This window comes from Centroberyx affinis, unplaced genomic scaffold (genome assembly GCF_046629955.1).
Source record: "Centroberyx affinis isolate AG114_WGS23_722 - 3 ecotype Tasmania unplaced genomic scaffold, CSIRO-AGI_Caff_v1 ptg000579l_1, whole genome shotgun sequence".
Taxonomy (NCBI): domain Eukaryota; kingdom Metazoa; phylum Chordata; class Actinopteri; order Beryciformes; family Berycidae; genus Centroberyx; species Centroberyx affinis.
The window spans coordinates 200,097-220,018 of NW_027279219.1; the positions used below are offsets into that span (position 1 = coordinate 200,097).

General features: G+C 42.4%; 1 protein-coding gene across 2 annotated transcripts in view; it reads right to left on the reverse strand.

Annotated features, from left to right (window-relative positions):
• The window catches only part of loxl2b (lysyl oxidase-like 2b), a 35,884-nt gene that overhangs the window by 15,232 nt on the left and 730 nt on the right, over nt 1–19,922 (reverse strand). For both annotated transcript variants that reach the window (XR_011695071.1, XM_071518390.1), the window contains exons 2-5: nt 17,418–17,786; nt 16,488–16,663; nt 5,489–5,700; nt 1,522–1,738 (exon numbers count right to left, since the gene is read on the reverse strand). Coding sequence is in view for 1 of the 2 variants with exons in the window: in XM_071518390.1 (XP_071374491.1) it covers nt 1,522–1,738; nt 5,489–5,700; nt 16,488–16,663; nt 17,418–17,766 (954 nt within the window). In the remaining variant the exon portion in view is untranslated. The remainder of the gene's footprint in view (nt 1–1,521; nt 1,739–5,488; nt 5,701–16,487; nt 16,664–17,417; nt 17,787–19,922) is intronic.

Consider the following 19,922-nt stretch of genomic DNA (forward strand, 5'->3'; position numbering starts at 1 on the left):
AGCCCTGGTGGATTCGTCTTACAGCTAAAGCTATTTGCGCTTGCAGTTGGTGAGGAAGTGGGGTTATTTGCAGTGTAATGCTCTTTTTAAGGGCTGGTTTGCACCACAGCTTGATTTTCGTAAATTTCGTATAGCACATAGCTCAAGCAAGTGAGGTGTAGAAAATGCAAAAATTGCCCTCACAATGGAATCTTAGTGAATTTGGACCTTAAGTGTGTTGCTCAAGGATACTTGAGAAGGGTGAATGTTTGCTGACTGTCTTTCAAGTTTGCCTGAAAAGTTTGCCTGAAAAACGTGCTTTCTGGAGATATATGTTTTTCAACAGCGTTCACCCACTCCCGCACCCCCTCCCTCCCCTCGTCCCTCCCTCCCCCCCCCCACCTCCCCTCCTTAGATTTTCATTGTATCTGCATCAATCACGTCCCTCCTCAACTAACCCTGAGACGACCATTAATCATTTTGATGAGAAACATCCAACGCGTCTACAGCTGCCCGGTTCACAAAGTGGCGCTGAGTACTGAATGTCACTGTTGGCTAATGTGTCTAACCAAAACATTTCATCACCCACCCTCCAGATTAAAGTCACTGAACTGAACAGGAGTGAGCTTTGTTTACTATTTGCAGTTTGTTGACCCCTTCAGCGGAAATCAGAAATATTTCTCCTGCCACTGACAGGAGACAGCCCGTCTAAAAAAACGGTGTACTACCTACTGATGAGTACGCTGCTTCATTATACTGAAGAGAAATACTTCAGTGAGACAATTATTTCTCAATTCGCTCTTCACATCAGTGCACTGAAAATGCCAGGATATTAAATTATTTTCCATGTATGAGTAGGAATCAGAAAAGTGCCAGCTGGAAGATAGTAGAGTAAAAAACTTTCCACTTTCCTCTGTGAGTGATGGTAAAAAGAATCAATCGTGGAAAACAACAACGTGACAATAGTCATCTGTTAGTATTTTGGCTTCAGAATGGTCTGGATGTACTATGATGGAACTCTCACACATTGGAAAAAAAACATAAAATAAGGCTTTTCTGAAAATAGAATTGATTCTTGCAATATTTGTGGTTGTTTGCCTTGTGATGATTACCGACTGGAGCTCATACCCAGGGGCAGACCTAGTGATTTGGGGGCCCTGGGCAAAGGCAAGCAACCCCCTGAATCCCACCCTTTCACTTTTTCTTCCATCCTTTCTATACATTACCTTCAAGTTGGGCTGAGCAAAATATGTATGCAAGGGCATTTTTTTTTTTCACTTCTCTCTCAGCTATTGATCACTGGCAAGGAAAATGAGCTTAAAGTCAAAAAGAGGGGTGTTTTTCGATAAGTAAATTTCTTTTAAATGGATTAAACATTAGTTTACATTAATTCTTTTCTTGTCTTTTGTGGGGGCCTCTGGCTTTCGGGACCCAAGGCAGTCGCCTACCTAAGATCGCCTCCTGGGTCTACCACACCATACTGACAGCACTTACTGTAAGGATTGTGCATGATCTGAATGTACTGGGTACGGGTCGACCTACCTCTTGTCGGAAGGCCTTTCTGAATCCAGCCATGGGGGTCGGGGAAAAGGCTCTGCCGGCAACGCAGCTCACCACCACAGGCATACCTCCACCACAGGTCCCATTGGACTTCATCGACATAGCCTGACCCAGTTTACAGCTGGACAGGTGGGCCTCGTTGCCGGTGCAGTTGACGGAGAAGTCCCAGTATGTGGGCTTTCTCCTGCGAGCAAACATCCTGGAGGGAGAGGGAAAGGAGATCAGGATGGATTTAAGGTCATTCATTATCAAGGGTATCAAGAGTTTCCAAGATGAGACTTTGTACGAAATAATTGTTGTCACGAACGTAAAGAGCGTTACGGGTTAGGAGTCATCTGAGTTATAGAACCATCTGTGTTTTTGAAATGTACACTGAGGAATTTCAGGCAGCTGTAGTTCTCCAAAACAGATATACTGCTTTTTGGAATGATGCCCTCCATCTGTAGAAATCTGGAGATGCTTGAGAGACAAAGATGATTGAGTCATCTGTTTTGATAGATGCTATTAAAATCTTGGCAGGGATATTGGTGGAAGCTACTAGATTGTTTTTAGCACAGCATTTTGGGTGGACATTGTTAAAGCGGTAATCCGAGATCTCTGTGTTATTTTCTATTTAGGTGACATCTTTGGTGCTAAGCGATGATCTTTTTGAGATCACCTGTCAATCAATCAGTGTGTCCAGAACTGTGACGTCTTTTTCCTTGGATTTTCTGTTGATGAAGTTTGAGTTTCTGTAGGTGGCGCTCCCTTCTTTGTTCTTTCTTCCTCTTTCTTCTTCAGCCATGGTGGCTATCACTGCTCATGGTAACTACCCAGTTCTATTTATTCCAAACAAACTCGAAGAATAAAAGGCATCACTTCTTGTGTGCTAGAGAGCATTTTCCCAGGAAAGATCTACCAGACGCCGGGTGTTTTCGAACAGCAAATGTAAAAGCTTTCATGAAGCGGCTGTAGATTGAATCACTGCTGTATTGTATCAATCAGCAATATATACTAGTTGTATGGGATTATGTTTGTACTACTCTCTCAATAGTCCATTTACATTACATTTTACATTTTAGACATTTAACTTGACACTTCAGAGCGACCTACAATGGATGAGCAGGTAGGAGTTCAATGTTGTGGGGATTGACCCTGGGTGAGAAATGCTACTCTAGGAGGAGTTTATCTTATAAATTGTAGCTTCTGCTGAGATTGGAACTCAGATTGTTGGATTTGATGTCCAGAATGCCAACCTTGACACCATGGACAAAGTCAGTATTGATAGTATACAATATAGTATTTGATATAGTATATATAGTATATAATATAGTATAGAAGAAAGATAACTGGAGCACTTCGGACATTCAAAAAAACCTTAGGTGCTCTTGGATAGGGCTATGGTACTTCAATGAAAGAAATGGGAAACTGATCCTAGACCAGGCACCCATGAAGGTTTGAACTTTAAAAAGCCTTTATTCAAATGGGCTAGAACATTTTAAAAGACACCAACGCGTATCGCCTTTCGCCTTCATCATGTTCATTTTAATAAAGGCTTTTTAAGGTAAAAACCTTCATGAGTGCCTGGTCTGGGATAAATTTTACACTTCATTCATTGAAATACAATATAGTATATTGTAAAGTTAATACCAAAATTGCAAGGTTTTTGGACAGCTGGATAGGACGCAGTCTGACATATGAACTTGATTTTGTCGGGGATGTAACAAAGTGGGGTTAATAATCCTGCTTGTTCAGGCCTGCTGGGGTGCTAATCTCTTCCTCTCCATTTAGTAGTGAGCCCATATGATGTGTTTAATGAGCCATACTAACAGAATGGTATGTTCCCTCGTCCTTATATCACATGTCTGAGGTGTACATAAAGCACGGATTAAAATGGGACAGGCAGCATTTGTTTTTCATTTGGGACCTGACGAAAGGAACGCCGCAGACTGGAACCTATCCAGAGCTAATGTTCTGAGCCGCTGCCAAAGGACGAGGTTCGCTATCTCCTCCAATGCAATTTAAACACGGCCGCGATACATATCAGCGCCGTTCAAAATGAGCAATGACTGAGTAAACTGGCGGTCTGGAAGCTGTGAAAGCTGACTTCTCACCAAAATCCCATAACCCAGCTGAAAATGCAATTACACATTTCTACTGAAGTTGTGGCTTGCTGTCACTTTTGATCAACTTGAAAGTTACCCAATGCTTAAACTGACTTTTTACTTTTAGTTAAAGGTTTTACAAACGAGTGTTAGACGGGGCCTTTTACTAAAAATCATATATCTGCCAGTCAGTGTCATCCACCTCTGATATGATGGATATGATGCAGTTTGTTTGATTACATATTAATTGTAGAATTGATCAATACGACACTGGTTGTCAATGGGAAGCCCTTGCCTGCATTGATTGTAATGCAACATTTGATCAAACTAATTAGTGTTATTATTATTAGTAGTAGTAGTAATAGCAATTTCAAAAGCTTTTCCACCCTGCTGTGAATAACATTCTGGGGGAAACACTGAATACTTTTTGGCATGAAAATGGTCAAATGAGAGAGTGAATATCGACACCGGCCAAACCCGACTGCACACCATAAGTGCCTCACATTCACTGGACTTTTAATATGAATCCTGTGGTCTCAGGGGGATGCTGAAACCAGAGGCTGCACAGAAGCACTGGAACCGAGGCAGACTCAGGATTATGAAAGAACTCTCAGCAGCTCTTGGCCGCGGACCATACCAGATTCAGACGACAGCCTGTAAAAACAGACTGCACGTTTCACGGGTCTAAACCGACACGTAGATGGAAAGTAGGGAGCCGTCGCGCTCTGCTGCGGTTACCTAAGGCAGAGGAAACTTCCCAGTCTGGCAGACAGTAAATTCAAGGTTAACTTCAGTGCTGGAAGCGTTGGTTTGCCATGGTTAACCTGTGGCTATCTGTCCGCTGGGCTGCCTCATGTAAGCAAGATTTAGATCCCTCATCAGTCGCTAACCCATTACGACTGCTTTGTGGAATGCGGCGATCCTGTATATACATAAGGAGGCAGGTCGGGTTACAGTGGAGCCAGGCTTCTGATGTGAAGCATGTAAAATCCGCACATGGGAAGATGTTTAATTCAGGCTTATCGTTATATGTTCTATATTTTAGAAAATGTACCTTAAATAATAAGCACATTTGGGTCAAGGCCCTAATGAGCTGACGTTTTAAGTTTTGAGGTTTGGAAAAACAACCCACTCACAATTTCCACTAAGGAGCCTGACACAGACAGCAGAGTTCAGATGTCGAGGTTTCGTTTTCACCAGACTGACATGATCCTGTATGGGGCGCGTTGCTTCAGCCATGCCCGGATTTGACCCCGGCACATAATTTATGAGTGGATGTGCTGGGCTTGACTGAGCTGAAGCGGCAAGCCATAAAGTTAAGATCTTGTGACTTTTTTAACTTGCATTTTTACCCACTTACTGCAGTACACATTTTCAGAAAATATAAAAAAAATTCAGCCACGTGAAGACATTTGAGAAGTTTGAGAAGATGTTTTTTGTCCATTTTGGACCAATATGGAACCGTATAAATCTGAGGTCTCAATCTTCTAAGAAGCACATATTAAGGCCCTGCTCTTTGCTGGTGTAGCAAATAAGCTGATGATGTATTTTTTAGAAACACGTAGCCAGACCTACTTTATTTTCGTGATGCACCAGCGCAGGATGAAGGGTGAAGCACAGACTGGTTAAGATGTAGGGACTAATTTGCGGGTGTGGTAAAGAAACGGGGGAAAAACTAGATCAGAGTTGACCCTCTGCCAACTCTGGACTGGAAGCACGTTTTACCATTACCCCTACAAATCACCCACTGAGTCACAAAGTGCATTCGGTAGGCACATTTTTCCAAAACGCCAAAAGTGGCCCCCCCAGAGGGAAATCAAACTCTAAAAACCTACACTGGACCACACATACGGGGGAACACTCACTTGTAGACTCTGGCATTGTACTTCCTCTCCCCGGGGAAGCCGAACATGCCACAGATGACCCTGCTGTTCAGCTGGCTCCACTCGGAGTTGCAGATCTGCTTCCATTTACCGCCGTCCTTGACCTCCACGTAGCCCTCTGTCACGGGGATCCGCTTGCGGTAAGACGACAGGATGGCTCGGATGCGCACGTCCTCCACTTGAATGTTGAGGTTCTGTGAACAAGAAACGAAGGAGCACCTGTGATTAGAGGTCTTGAAGAAAGTACACCCCTCCCACACACACGTATGTATATGTACAGTGTATATATGTGTATGTGTATGTTTCTTTCTTTTTAATGTCATTTTATGAGTTGATAATGTCATTTTACCTGACAAATTCTGTATTTTTTGTGTTTTATGTGAAGCACATTGAATTTTCCTTATGTATGAAATGTGCTATATAAATAAAGTTTGCCTTGCCTTGCCTATCTATATACATATTGATGCTCTCAGAACCAAATATTCTGTCTTCAAAAAGTCTATTTTGTCATAACTGAGAAAACCTCCTCATTTTCAATGCATTTACAATGCATTTCTAAAATAGTATCATGCGTTTTTAATGTTTTCCATGGGCCCTAATGTCATGAAACTTGCTCATCAAAATTGGATTGGAGTTTTTCCATGAGAGCAGTGATATGTATGTATGTGTGTGTGTGTGTGTGTGTGTGTGTGTACCTACTGACATGTAAAAACACGTGCGTATATGTTTAAATATTTTCCAATTTGTATATATATTTTAAATATTGTTTTGGATCTTTTTTTTTTTAAATATATATATATTTTTGACATACAGTACTGTGCAAAAGTCTTAGGCATATGTCAAAGAAATCCATAAAGCGAAGATGCTTTCAAAACTAATGAAATGAAAAGTTTCTGAATATCAAAAATTTACAATAAACAGTAGTCTATTGACACACTAATGCAGAAAACAAATAAACATCGAAGACTTCTAAGAAATTTATATAAAAAATCTAGGGTGCCTAAGACTTTTGCACAGTACTGTATATGTTGACAGGAATAAATACATTAGTTTTGCATGGCATCAGCCAGCCAAGGTCTATAGAGACCTTGCATCTTCTCAATGACTCGGCCAGATGGATCTCTTCCATCTTCTGAAGGGTAAACAGGCTATACATCACATCTGTCTGGAATTTGCATTTCCCATGTTACATAATGTGCAAATCAAAGGCCCTCACCTCCCCGTCCAAACCCCAACCACAGCCGCTGAGCTCTGTGTGCATCTCTTGTAAACCTCCTGCAGTTTACCCAAACAGTTTTACAGTGAATCACCTTGTTAATGCAAAACACCCTGACCCGGCTGCACTGCAACTGTTTTTGGCTTTTGAACTAACAGAATCACACGGTTTCCATGGAAACACATGCAACACATTTTAGTGGGTGTCGCTGGAAAGCAGTCGGTAAAGGAAAATGCACAAACACAGCATTGTGAGTGCACGTGCAGTGGGAGGGGTTTAAGCCCGTGCCGTGACCTTTTTTTCCCCAAATGTTCCAACTCGACTAAATACACCATGGAGAAAGAGACTTGTATAGCAGAGGAATGTTTAAACAGAGGGCCAAAAGACACTTCTGTGATGGTGTCTTTAAAGGAATACACCAGGATTTTGGGATATTGTCCTGTTAACTTACCTGTTAAGTGATAAGAACAAAAGACACCAAAATCATCCATGTGTCCCCAGTAGATAGTTGGCTCCACAGCTCCATTCTAACACTTTAGCATACACTATGTTGAGTGATAGTAGGCTCCATGCTAACACTTTAGCATACACTATGTTGAGTGATAGTAGGCTCCATGCTAACACTTTAGCATACACTATGCTGAGTGATAGCAGGAACTAGCTTTATCCAAAGTAAGAAGACTGACCTGTAAGTAATAAAAAGTTGTTAGTGGTTTTTATTATATGGCCTGTAGATTAATGTTTCTTTTAAAAGTTAAATATTAATTCCATTAGTTGATGTAGCCAGGTTTATTTTTTGAACTATTTCAGGTGAGCACAGTCTCCCATCGCCCACCACCTTCACTTCCAATGGAAACAGGGAAAGTAATCTCATGCTAATTCAAAACAGTATGTTATTTTTGTATCATATTTCATGTAGCCTAGATTTAACTAATCCTGTACACAAAACTGCCAGACTCTGTCCCATATCATTTAAGATTAATTACCATTTAGCTTTAGAGCTGCTACAGTCTCATTTTCTCACTTTTGAGATAATGTTAGTGAAACTACTATCACTCAACATAGTGTTTGCTAAAGTGTTAGCATGGAGCCTGCTATCACTAAACATAGTGTATGCTAAAGTGTTAGCATGGAGCCTCTATCACTCAACATAGTGTTTGCTAAAGTGTTAGCATGGAGCCTGCTATCACTAAACATAGTGTATGCTAAAGTGTTAGCATGGAGCCTCTATCACTCAACATAGTGTTTGCTAAAGTGTTAGCATGGAGCCTGCTATCACTCAACATAGTGTTTGCTAAAGTGTTAGCATGGAGCCTGCTATCACTCAACATAGTGTTTGCTAAAGTGTTAGCATGGAGCCTGCTATCACTCAACATAGTGTTTGCTAAAGTGTTAGCATGGAGCCTGCTATCACTCAACATAGTGTTTGCTGAAGCATGGAGCACCGGAGCCATCCATCTACCGGAGACACATGGATGATTTTGGTGTCTGTGTTCTCATCACTTAATGGGTAAGAGCCAATCTTCCATCCATTCCTTTAATCTGCACATTCAAAAGCTCTTATCAAGGATGACTGGTATATCAATGCGAGCACAGAAGAGTGGAGCACATAAATACTTGTTAAAGTGAACGGCTCCTCTGAGCGTCTGAGCGTAACTCGATCAATACTCGCTCGCAGGCGGTGACAGCCTGTCAAAAAATGGACTCGGAGACTTTTCCTCCCCGACTCTTTGCAGGGATTAAATAAACAGCTCTCTCTCCCATAGACCAAACCCACATTCTTGTGCTACGTGACAGCGCCGGCCGAGGGGGGAGGGAGCTCAGTCCGGCTGGGGGGGAGAGGAGGGGGTGGTGGATGGGACGCTTTGCTCAGCAGATGGGCTGGTACAGACGCCTATCATACGCAGCCAAAACGAAGCGAAGACCTGGGCATCAAATAATGAAAAGGGAGGGTTTCCTAAATTGGCATTTGCCTCCCGGGGAAGGGCAGATGCCACCGCAGTGAAAACTACAAATCATCAGTCTTCCTATCCCCTTACTATTTTCTCCCAAAGATAACCACATTAACCATTCCGGTCAGAAGCAGAGAGGTCCGGATTGTAGAGGATGTAGAACTGAATAAAGGCTGAAATCGTGGAACAGAATAATGACAGGAGATGCGGTGGTGGTGACCTTGTCTGGATAGCAGACGTACGAAAAAAAACGAGACAGAGCCAAAAGTTGTGAAGGCGATGTCTTCGAATTCAATGGCAAGAGAGTTGAATGTGCAACTAAATCCAGATCTGTGGCTAAACATGCAGCCAATAAGCTCCTCCGAAACAGCAGTGAACCCAAACAAAGACACCGGGGCCGCTGACAAAGATCACTGCGAACATGACTGCACTCCAAACTCCAGATTGAACGTCTGATAAACACAGAAAAACACACTCTACCCTTTCCCTCTCCCAGACTGACCCTGAGTCTGCGCGAGATAAACAATTTCCCTGCCAAAAATGCCCCCCCCCCACCCCGCCCCCCCGGCTTATGCTTATGTATACATCTCGAACAGTCACTGCTCCGTACTTTTAGCGGGAGAGTCTCCAAAATACGAAAACGGTTCACTCTTAATTTGTTTTTTTCGAGGTCGGTGGATGAGAAACGGTTCCTCCTCCCCCCCTCTTTTCCTTTCCCATGCATTTAATTTCTCGCAATTTATTTCCGGTTTCGTAGTTCAGCCGTTCCTTCACGTGTCCAAAAATGGACACGAGCGTTTCGAACATATGCCTCTTGTTTGGCCGCACTCCGGGGAAGGGGCCTTTCCCCGCTCCGCTCGTCTGAGAGGGAAAGGTGGCGCAGATGGAAAAGCCATTAGTGGGATGAGTTCTACCGAAAGAGGTGAAGAGGCCCCAGGTCTGTCGCAACTCACCTCTTATTCACAGAAACTGCACTCCCACGCTTCCTACATGGTTTTTTTTCTGTTTGAAAAATCCCATGGTTTCTCCTGGCTTCAACCCCCTGGGGTCTCAGTTATCGACAACCACCTGTTGTTTTGTGAAAAGTTTTCACTCTGGGTGCATTTTCAATACATTTCTGTGAGTTTCTAAACCAGTTTTGTCTTTAGGGCTTCTGAGTAGCTATAGTCTATTGCAGCAATTCTCAACCTTTTTCATATCAAGGACCCCTAATTTAGTCCACATTAGAGCTACAGACCCCCATTTGATGAGATTTTGTCTCTCGGACCCAAATCTCAGAATATTTTTATTGTTAGATATGATTTTGTCCAAAATTCTATGACTATCTGTATTGTAAGTAGAGAGATAACAGTGAAACTATGATCAAAACAGTCATTCTTCTGCATTCTCTAATTGTGTTAAATTCTTGTAAATGAAATAATGGTGAAGTTTAACGATTCTTCAGTTTGCTGGGGACCCCCTGGAACTCCCTTCAAGGACCCCTGGTGGGCCCCGGACCCCACGTTGAGAACCACTGGTCTATTGACCTGACTTAGTGATAAGATAAATTTGTAGCTGAGTTTGTACTCAGCAGGAGGATAACAGCATCAAGGGGGTAACATAGTTTAAGTGCTAAAAAAAACTGTGTTAAACTGGCTTAAACCACAGAAGTATAATTTCTGTCAGATGCTAACTACAGCACTATACTTTTTTAGTGTAATCTCTTCCCAAACTTGTTTTTCCATACTTTCACTGGCGTTCCAGACATGTGTAGGAAGCTTTTTCTCCAGCAGGAGCCATAGGCGCAAGTGGTAAAACACTGCAGCTATCATGTAACATGAAATTAGCAGCTGGAAATGGCAAGGAAACAGTGGATCTGCACACTGGGAATGCATTTACACTCTCATGAGAAAAGTGGTGGTTGGCACTGGATGTGATTCCTCTTAACTCGGAGAAGTGAGCGAAGTGAGTTCTGACATAACTCGTCCCTGGCTGTACTATGAGATGACTATACACTGGGTCAAAGGGAGTGTTTTGGTACATGGCAGCTTGAAGCCATTGATCAGAACCAGATGAGGATATTGTGTTGAATGTAATTTGCTGGAATCACCCATAAATGAGTCTCGGCATCTCGACTTTTCGCTTTGACCAAAACACTGGCTGCCATGATTTACGACTAAAATATGGTTGTCCTAAAGTGATTTAATGCCAGCTTGTCTACAGACCAGAGGACATAAATAAAACTAAAAACTTCTGCTGGGGAACAAGCTATGAATCAAATCAAATGAGGATTCATCACTCTTGGTTAGGCCTGTCCCCAACTAGGGAAATCCTTTACTAAGAGTATAGGGGTTTTATCGACTAATCAATTGGTGAGTTTATTTGAAAAACCTGCAAAACTACCAGTCCCACATTATTCTCCCCCTGCAAATATACGCCTTCATGCAAACTACTCTTTATATCTAGTTTTTATCAAAGCAAAACAATACATACTCATGAATATTATTACAATGACCTTAGAATTTTGGGGAAATAACAATACATTTTAAAAACTCCTTTTCATTAATCAACTAAACAAACGTGACCCTCATTTGATTAAAACCCTAACAACCCCATTCTCAATTAAGGCCTAGGTCAGACTACAAGAGCATCATCTAAATGCATAAAATGTAAAACATAAATGCACTCCTGTGTGTATTAAGCTACAAATTTGATTGCCTTATATTACCCGAGGCTGGAAGAAAGGATAAGTGAGAACGTACTACTTTTTCAGTTCAGATTCAGGGTGGTTGTCTGGCATCGAATCCACAGAAATTCACAAAATTTTGTGGCCAAATTGTGACTTCATAACTCCTCCACACAACACAGTGCTGGAGTGTACTTTTGCCAGCAAAAATAAAGTGCATGGAACATAGAAGCATATGGTTCCAATAGAGACCTTGAACGACACTCTTCCAAATCAAAATCTGGAGAAAATACCCAGAAACCGGGCCATACTATCAAAATAATCTTTGAGAAGTTCAAGTCAGCCTACATTTATTTCCAGGTACATGTTTCATTTAGGATATCTTTGTTGACAACATTTTTTTCTAGTCACCACTCCTAGCATGTGTTTTGAGAACACATATTCGATTCAAGCCCCTAACCAGTCTTAGTTGAGAGCTGATTATTCCACAAGCCGCAGCACAAATTGATGATTATCTGTTTCCTGAGATAGTGTTTATAGAACAGAGTGAATGTCATGTGCTGCACACTGCTGTGCAATTGCTCCTTTAAAATCCATTAAAGAGCTTTTGTTAACAAATTGAAAACAGATGCTTTGTTTTGTCCTCATTTAGCTTTGCAGAAAGAGGACGATGATTAAACGGAAATTAACAACTTTTATAAGGTATAAGAACTTTGACTGACATCATAACATGTAGAATATGAAGTTACACCCAGGGGTGTATCGCTTTATGCCTAACAGCATTGTATAACAAAGTAAGCATTTCTTACCATTGTACAGTCTGTTGATGGCAAAATCAACCAAATATGTTAGAGATGACAAAGTTATACCGTGAAACACCAACAAAAATGCAAAATAGATTATGCAAAATAGAATAGTTTAGATTTGATTTACAGATGATCTAAACTTATGTGTTTTGAATGGGACCCAATGCACTGAGAATCTTGCTGGTGTGTTTTTCTGTGTTTTTTGTGTTTTTTTGTGTGGACGGATAGTGAAAACTGGGCAACATTTGCTAAAAAACTGCGGTGCATCACACAGAGCAGTTTCTTGCAATATGTCATTGTGGTTGTACTGTATTTGTCCTTGTACAAATAATCCCCAACATAATCACAGACATATACATATTTATAGCCTGAATCAAATGCTATGTTCAGACAAGCAATGTGATTTTTCCAAAGTCTGGACAGCAAAACATGGAATCCGATCTTGTCAGATCAGATTCATGGGTAGTTTGAAATGCGGTTCAAATGGCATCTCTGGATTTCAAGTGTTTCTTTCCCGTCACACAACACAAAATGAATTTGACGTCACATGTTGTGATAAGAAGAACAGAGAACAACAACCATGGAGGAGAAGCAGCAACAGAATAACCTGGACAAATGAAGAGGTTTCATGCCTTCCTCAGCAACATGGCACAGCTAACAATTGCTTTGTGTGACATATGCGTTCTGTACCGCGACTGGAAAATGCCTTATAAAAAACTGTCAGGATACTAGCTTGTTGCTGCACACAGAGTTGTTGGACAGAAAATGCGGTCAGACTTAAAGACCAGATTTGAAACACAAATCAGATTTGCCTGCTGTCTGAACATGGTGAAAAACAAACCTAGTGTGTCTCACTGCAACATGAAATCACAGTCTGGGAAAGCAGCAACTGCCTCAAGTGAGATCCTCCATTCACACTGTTGTCCGATGTGAAGTGCTTAATTTTAGAACGTGAATTTCCGAAGGGTAAACATCCGACGGTGTTGCGCTGGGGGCGAAAACTCTTACACAGCCGCAGAAATATCTATCGGCCGTGTGGAAGCTAATTAAATAGTTGAAAATCAATTTAAGATCGTGGCACAAATGACAGCTATATATTAAGCCAAGTTCACGGTGCCAAAGTGCTGAGGGGCTGACAAGGCAATTTATGGCGTCCCACCACGACATGGTTGGAGGTTTACGGAGGGGAAAGTGGATGACTTGACCTTTGGGCCTCAGAGGAAAAACTGACTAAAGAGAGAGAAAATGAGCGCTGTAAACTCTGCTTGGGGTGACTTCATGGCTCCTTGTAAAATACTTACGAGAGCAAGACAGAGAGGAAAGAAGACGAAGAAGAAGAGAGAAAATGGAGAGGAAAGCTGCAGCAGTATAAAAACGCTGAGAGAGAGGAGAGGTTTGGCTCCGTTAAGCCCCGTAATCAGTCCATCTTGTTCTTCATTACCTGTCCCGGCATGACGCCCCTGGAAGGTTCCTCAAAACAAGAGAGAAAACTATTGGAGGTAAATACAGCAAAGTGGGACGAGATCTGGCCCATAGGCATCTGTTATCGCCACCAAATTCTTCTTGATTACACCTTAAAGAGTAACTAAACCCCAACCGAAGGTGTGCCAGGTAATGTCACCTTCTATAAAGTACAACAGGTGGTGACATCACTTGGCAACAAAGATCAGCCAATAGCAGATGGCCAGTTCAGTACCCTACTTTTCACCATTAGGTGTCACAGCTTTGGGTTTGGGATTTAGTTCCTCTTTAAACTGGGTATCACTGAAAATATTTCGATAAATAGACTGAATCTAGAATGGTATCATATTTCACTATGCAATTGCCTTTCTGAACGGAAGCAGATCAGACCCGTCGTAAGAATCCATCAGTGTAAACCATTCTATTTACCTTTCAAGAGCTTTTGATAGCTTAAAAGTGATGATATTGGTACCAAAAACGGCTGCAGCACCGATGAGTATCATTTTCCATTCTCCAGCCCTAATTACGGCTCTCTAGACTTGCTACACTGCTGATAGTCCCTTCTATAATCCTCCATTCTGTGGCTGATTGCTATAATGCTCCACAACAGTTGACATTTTCCCACAAAGTCAAACAACTATGAATGTGCCTCCTTCATAGGCTGCTTTTCAAATGCTTTCAACTTGTCTTCTTGCCTTTAATGAATCGGCGATACTTCATAGAGAAATATGACTGCATCGCCGTTCACATAAAGTCTGCATTGATAAATGAGTGGAGCTGCTATACCAGCACGGAAACGGGCACCGCCAAGCACCACATTTCATAAACCCAGGAATTTCTTAATGTTGAAAATGGGTCTGAGGTGGAATGTAATGCATGTGCGTGATCACAGGTCAGACCTCAGAAATCCCCTTCAGCCACTGCTACATAAACTGAACTGCCGAGGGGAAGGCAGATTTCCTCAGGGCAAGACAGAAATATAAATAAACACAGAAGAAACGCCACAGTAAATATTCCAGAGAAGCAGTCTGAACACTGGGTGTCACTCTGTGTTGTTTACTGTCCGGTCGACTGGGACACAATGCTAAATATAACTGAAATCCATACAAACCCCTTAAACGCCGCAGACCACAAAAGAACAACTTATGGAGCAAGCAGGCCTGTTTTCTGCCGTTCTACTTATAGATCTTTGGTCGATTTGGAAGAAACGCCGGAAAGCAAAGCCTGCCTTAAAAAGCGACACCTCTTCTTTCATTTCAACAATGCGAGGAGACAAAGCCCTCACAGAGGAATCTGGACTCCAGTGTCAAAGGTCAGCGACACGTCTATGCAAGGCTTCACGTTTCACCTCTCTTAGCTCACTCGCTGGGTATTTCCTTTTGCGGTGGACTGGCTGCCCATTGTACTCAAGTTTTCATCACCTGTACCACACTATGAGAGGGCCACAGTGCCTCTTAATGCACTCCAAAACCCTAATCGTCCCGAACCGCAAAGCCCCAACGATATGTCGTCATGGCTGCCATTACACACCAAAATGTGCCCGGGTGAGTCACCGGATTACCACTTCCAGATGATAAGGCCGGGCCTGTGCTGTGTGGCGGCGGGCCTGGCAGTGTTTTACACAGTGGGAGCCCATGTGTCCCCTCTTAGTGAATGGAAAAGCTGAGTCCGTTTTTTTTTTTTTTTTTTTTTTTTCAGTTACTATCCCAGCTGGAGACACGACTCCAGACGTCTAGACCCCTCCAGCCGCGCTCTCCGGAGAATCGTAATCTTTGCCGACTTTTGTCTCTCTAGACCTCCGTGGGGGGAAGCGGACGAGATGCGTCCGTTCCCGCTACGCGGCTTTATAGCGGTGGGAAGATTCGAATCGAACTCGTAACACTCCGCAGTCACAACCGGTCCATCAGACGAGCTCAGTGATTAAATGGATAGTCTTTCAACTCGAGCCAAGCATAACCACCCTAAGCCCTGCCAGTTCTTTGGAAAGGGGGAACAAAAAAAAAACTTTGCTGCACTGTCCACACATGTTTTGAAGGCATTCTGAAAATGGAGAATAAGATATGAGTTTTTAAACTCTCCAGAGAGAGAGAGGGGAGAGGGCAAGAGAGACAGAGAGACAGAGAGTGAGAGAGAGTTAGTTCTGGTCTGCAGTTTGCTCATTTCATTGGAATGTGAATTCATGAGGCCTGCACAGTGAGCAGAAAGATAACATTCTGCCTTTGGTGGCAATTAGCTTAGGGCTTACTGGCCGGCCCACAAAGGGATGCACAGCGGGGTCTTTAAAAAGTCCAGCGAGACAACACTGACAGTTATGAGTGCAACACCTCAAAATTACCACTTTAACTTCACTTTCTCCGACACACTTGTAACTGCAGGCTATTTACAAAGGACTATTATTAAGATAGATTGTTGGAACGGTTCATTGACTCCAACTTGGTGGAGAATTGCTACTGTCCATAAACGAAGAAAGATTTTTATTTAAATACCAACTAGTAAGCCAGAACCTTTGAATGAATAATTTGGAAGCTTGTGGTTTGGAAGACAGATCCCTTTTCATGAATGTTGGAGACATTTCAACAACCAGATATTAAAAGCAATGTGTGAACAAAATAACTAAAAAAAAAAAACAGCTGTCACCGTGTGAGTTGACAAGGTGTCGAGAAACAAATGTTTTTCTGGCCAATAGTAAAAAGACATCCATCAACAGCTTGAACCAAAAGGTCTACAAGGGTATTTGTGTTGGGCTAAAAAGTGCTTAGATTCTGCATAACTCTTTTCTTAGAACATTCGTACACCTTTGTATAAGGATGCTGCTTTTTGTTAAACTGATGAATTGTGCAAAATGACTAACTATTGGAGGTGAAAGGTGTTCATGGCTTACCTCCACATGGTTAGGCAGCGTGTTGATAAATTTAAATCCTGGGATCCTCTTGTCACTGCACACCACGCCTACATCTTCAGTGTGCTTGCAGTCGGACACGCCGATCCCATTGGAGACGCACAGCGCTAAGGTCTTCTCTTTGCCGGTGCAGTGGACATTGTCAAACCAGATGCGTCCTGATAAAGCAGAGGACAAGCTCAGCTCACTGTGGATGCATCAGAGCTTCCATAGGGAGGAATATTTCACTTTAACAGTGGCAGCGAGAAAGGACAAAAGGCTTTCTCTGGAGGGTTATACTAGCAATTTAAGAACTGGCAGCAAATGGCCCCTACTCCTGCTGTCCTCCCACCATCACAAAAAATAGTTCTTGAAGAGCATGTCTTGCTAAATGTAACAATAATTTAGAGGTCTTCAAGTTAAAGTAAATCCTGAGCATTGTAGAGCATCAACCATCAACCAGATTCCCATTAGTTAATTATATCATCACTCATATAATGAATGATTTTGAACTTGGGTTAGACCGATATATGATTTTGCCAATGTATTGGGCTGATATTGGCCTTCTATTAAAAAATCAGATATCCAGTCAGTGTCATTCACCTTTGATATGATGGATATGATGCAATTTGACTGATTACATATCAATACTACATTGGTTGTCTATGAAGTAAGATTATTAATCTCATTATCCTGGGATTCAATGGAGAGTTTTAGTGTCCCATGATGGTCTAAATGCTGTTTCAGAGGTTTTTCCACCCTAACAACAATACAATTCTGCAGGAAACACTGAAAACTTCCAATTTGGTCAAATGTAAATATAGTGAAAATCAGCTATCGACAGCTGAAACCCAAAAATATCGGCACCGGCCTTCAAAATCCCATCCCATAATGGTCAAACCCGATCACGAACATTACGAAACATCAGCCTACCTTCTCCTTTCCCATACTTGGAGGACGGTGACCAGGAGACGGCCTCCACGTAGCCCAGCTCGCGGCACACCACCTGAGCGCCGTGGATGGAGAAGTCGTCATCGCACACGGTGCCCCACTCGCCGTTGTAGAACACCTCCACGCGACCCTCGTTGTGCTTGCGCTTATCCCCCGCCAGTCGCAGCTGGATCCTGGGCGTGTCGGCCGACAGCTGCGGGGCGGTGTACTGCTCCTGCTCCGGCTCCGGGTAGCCCTGCGGGTAGCCCAGGTGCTCGTACTGGGCGAGGGCCAGCTCCAGCAGCACTAACAGGACGGCCGTGCAGCGGGGCAGATAGTGGGCGGCCGGCATGGCGGTGGGAGGTCACGGAACTGACCGGAGACCAGGGCGAAAGAGAGTAGACAAAGAGAAGAACGCTCATTAAAATTCCTTGGCTGCTGTCTTGGATATTTTTGCACTGCGATACTGGTTGTTCATTACAGTGGAATCAAAGCGCTGGGGGACTGTATGGTGTCTCAAATGGAAGGAAATTGTACGCTGGGTAAAGGGTCTTCCATCAAAGACATCGCTCTCAGAATGTTAAAACCAACTTAAAACCAAACCCAAATTTGTGTAAAACCTGATATCTAATCGTAAAAAGCATGCTACTGAAATTGCCATCTGCTATTGGCTGATCTTTGGTGCCAAGTGATGTCAGACCACCTGTTGTACTCTATAGAAGGTGACATCACCTGGCACCAAAGATCAGCCAATAGCAGATGGAAGCATGCTTTTTACCATTAGATGTCAGGCTTTACACAGATTAGAGTTTGGTGTTTAGTTACTCTTTAAAGTGATAATCCGCAAGATTCTTGTTTTTCTGGATTTTGGCGACACCTTTGATGATAAGCAGTCATTGCTTTGGTGTTAGGCACTGGCCCAACATACTGTAATCTACTCAATGTAGGCCGCAGCTTCTTTTATTTATTCCAAACAGGCCGCTGATGTAGATTCCACATCAGCAGATCTAAAACCTTTCATGAACTGGCTTCACGTTGAATCACTATTATATGGCATCAATTGGCAATAGATAGTAGCAAAACTGACATTTATTTCCATGAAAAAGTTGCAGATTATTACTTTAACCAATTGCTTTGTGTCAGTGGAAGATAAGCCAATAGTTTTCTTTCAGTGAAGTTCGGAAAATAATAGAAAGAAAGCCAGGACTCAATAGCCTTCAGCCTTAAACTGCAGACACCTGCAGAGTGACGTCATACCAAACTCCCACAGGAAAAACCCCTGCTCCTGTGTCTCCCTTGAAGCCTTTAAAGAGCATGAATAAATCACTAGTGAAGGAGTGACAGTCAAACACTGATATAACTAAGAGTTGGTGGCATGATCAGGCATGATTACTGCTGTAATCACATTTTTCCCAGGAATCTGAGCCCATCTGCCGAACATGCTTCAAAAATGTGCATGAGTGACATTATCCCTTCACTCATCTACAGCTGTATTTCGCAAACCACTGAAACGTTAAATAACCGACAGCCTTCTGCTTTTGTGTGAAAACATCTGGCACAAGACAATGGATCCTCCAACTCCAGGATCTCCACTTTCCTCAATGTAACGTGGCAGTGGTTGCACAAGCCTGAAAACATACACATTACAAAACGAACAGCCAGCTGCTGGAATGAAGCCCGCTCTGGATCTGCTCAGACTGTGTAAATCCAAGCAGTAAATGTTGTCATTACAAAAATATGGTCAGCATGCGTGTAAAAAGTTCAACTAAGGCCACGCACATGGACTTTTTTTATCTTGTAATTATCTTGTAATATACCTTGTAATCTCGCAAAACTGCAGCCTGCAGCAACATCCAATCAAACAGAGGAAGGTATCCAGGAAGTTCTGGCTCCCCTTTGCTTTAAGTGAAAAACAAGATGTCAAGAACTTCACTCAACCAGAATCCATGAAATTTGAAACCTTTTGATGCCTTTTGGTTCAGAAACAACAGATGGCAAAAAATAATCTCAACTACAACGTAAAAGAGGTGGCACGCTCTTGCATGAGGATTTCTTTTCCAACCAAATGCTGCATGCACTTTATCCTGCATTATGAAAGGTCAAGGAAGGTTTAAAAATACGGATGAAACCCCCTTTTAAGAAGCCATTATCTTAATGTCAGTCCCATCATGATGGAAGAAAAGCCTTTTTTTGTCCTCTACTCATGTTTCACCTTCATAGGAATTGGACACATGACTCACAGCTACTGTTGGGGGGGGGTCTGTGCATAGGTTCAAAGGTCAAAATGTCAGGTCATAAGAATGTCAACTGCTCTTCTCGTGCCCTTTTCTGAAGCACTCACTATAAAGCGTCACTGCAAATTATAGGCATAATGTATAGAGAAAAAGGTTAACATTGCTAACATTAGACCACTTAGTCTGATATAAGCACCATAAAGGGTTAGTCAGTGACAGAACTGTTGAAGATAATGAGACAAAGAACACAGAGGAAAAAATACATGAAGCACTT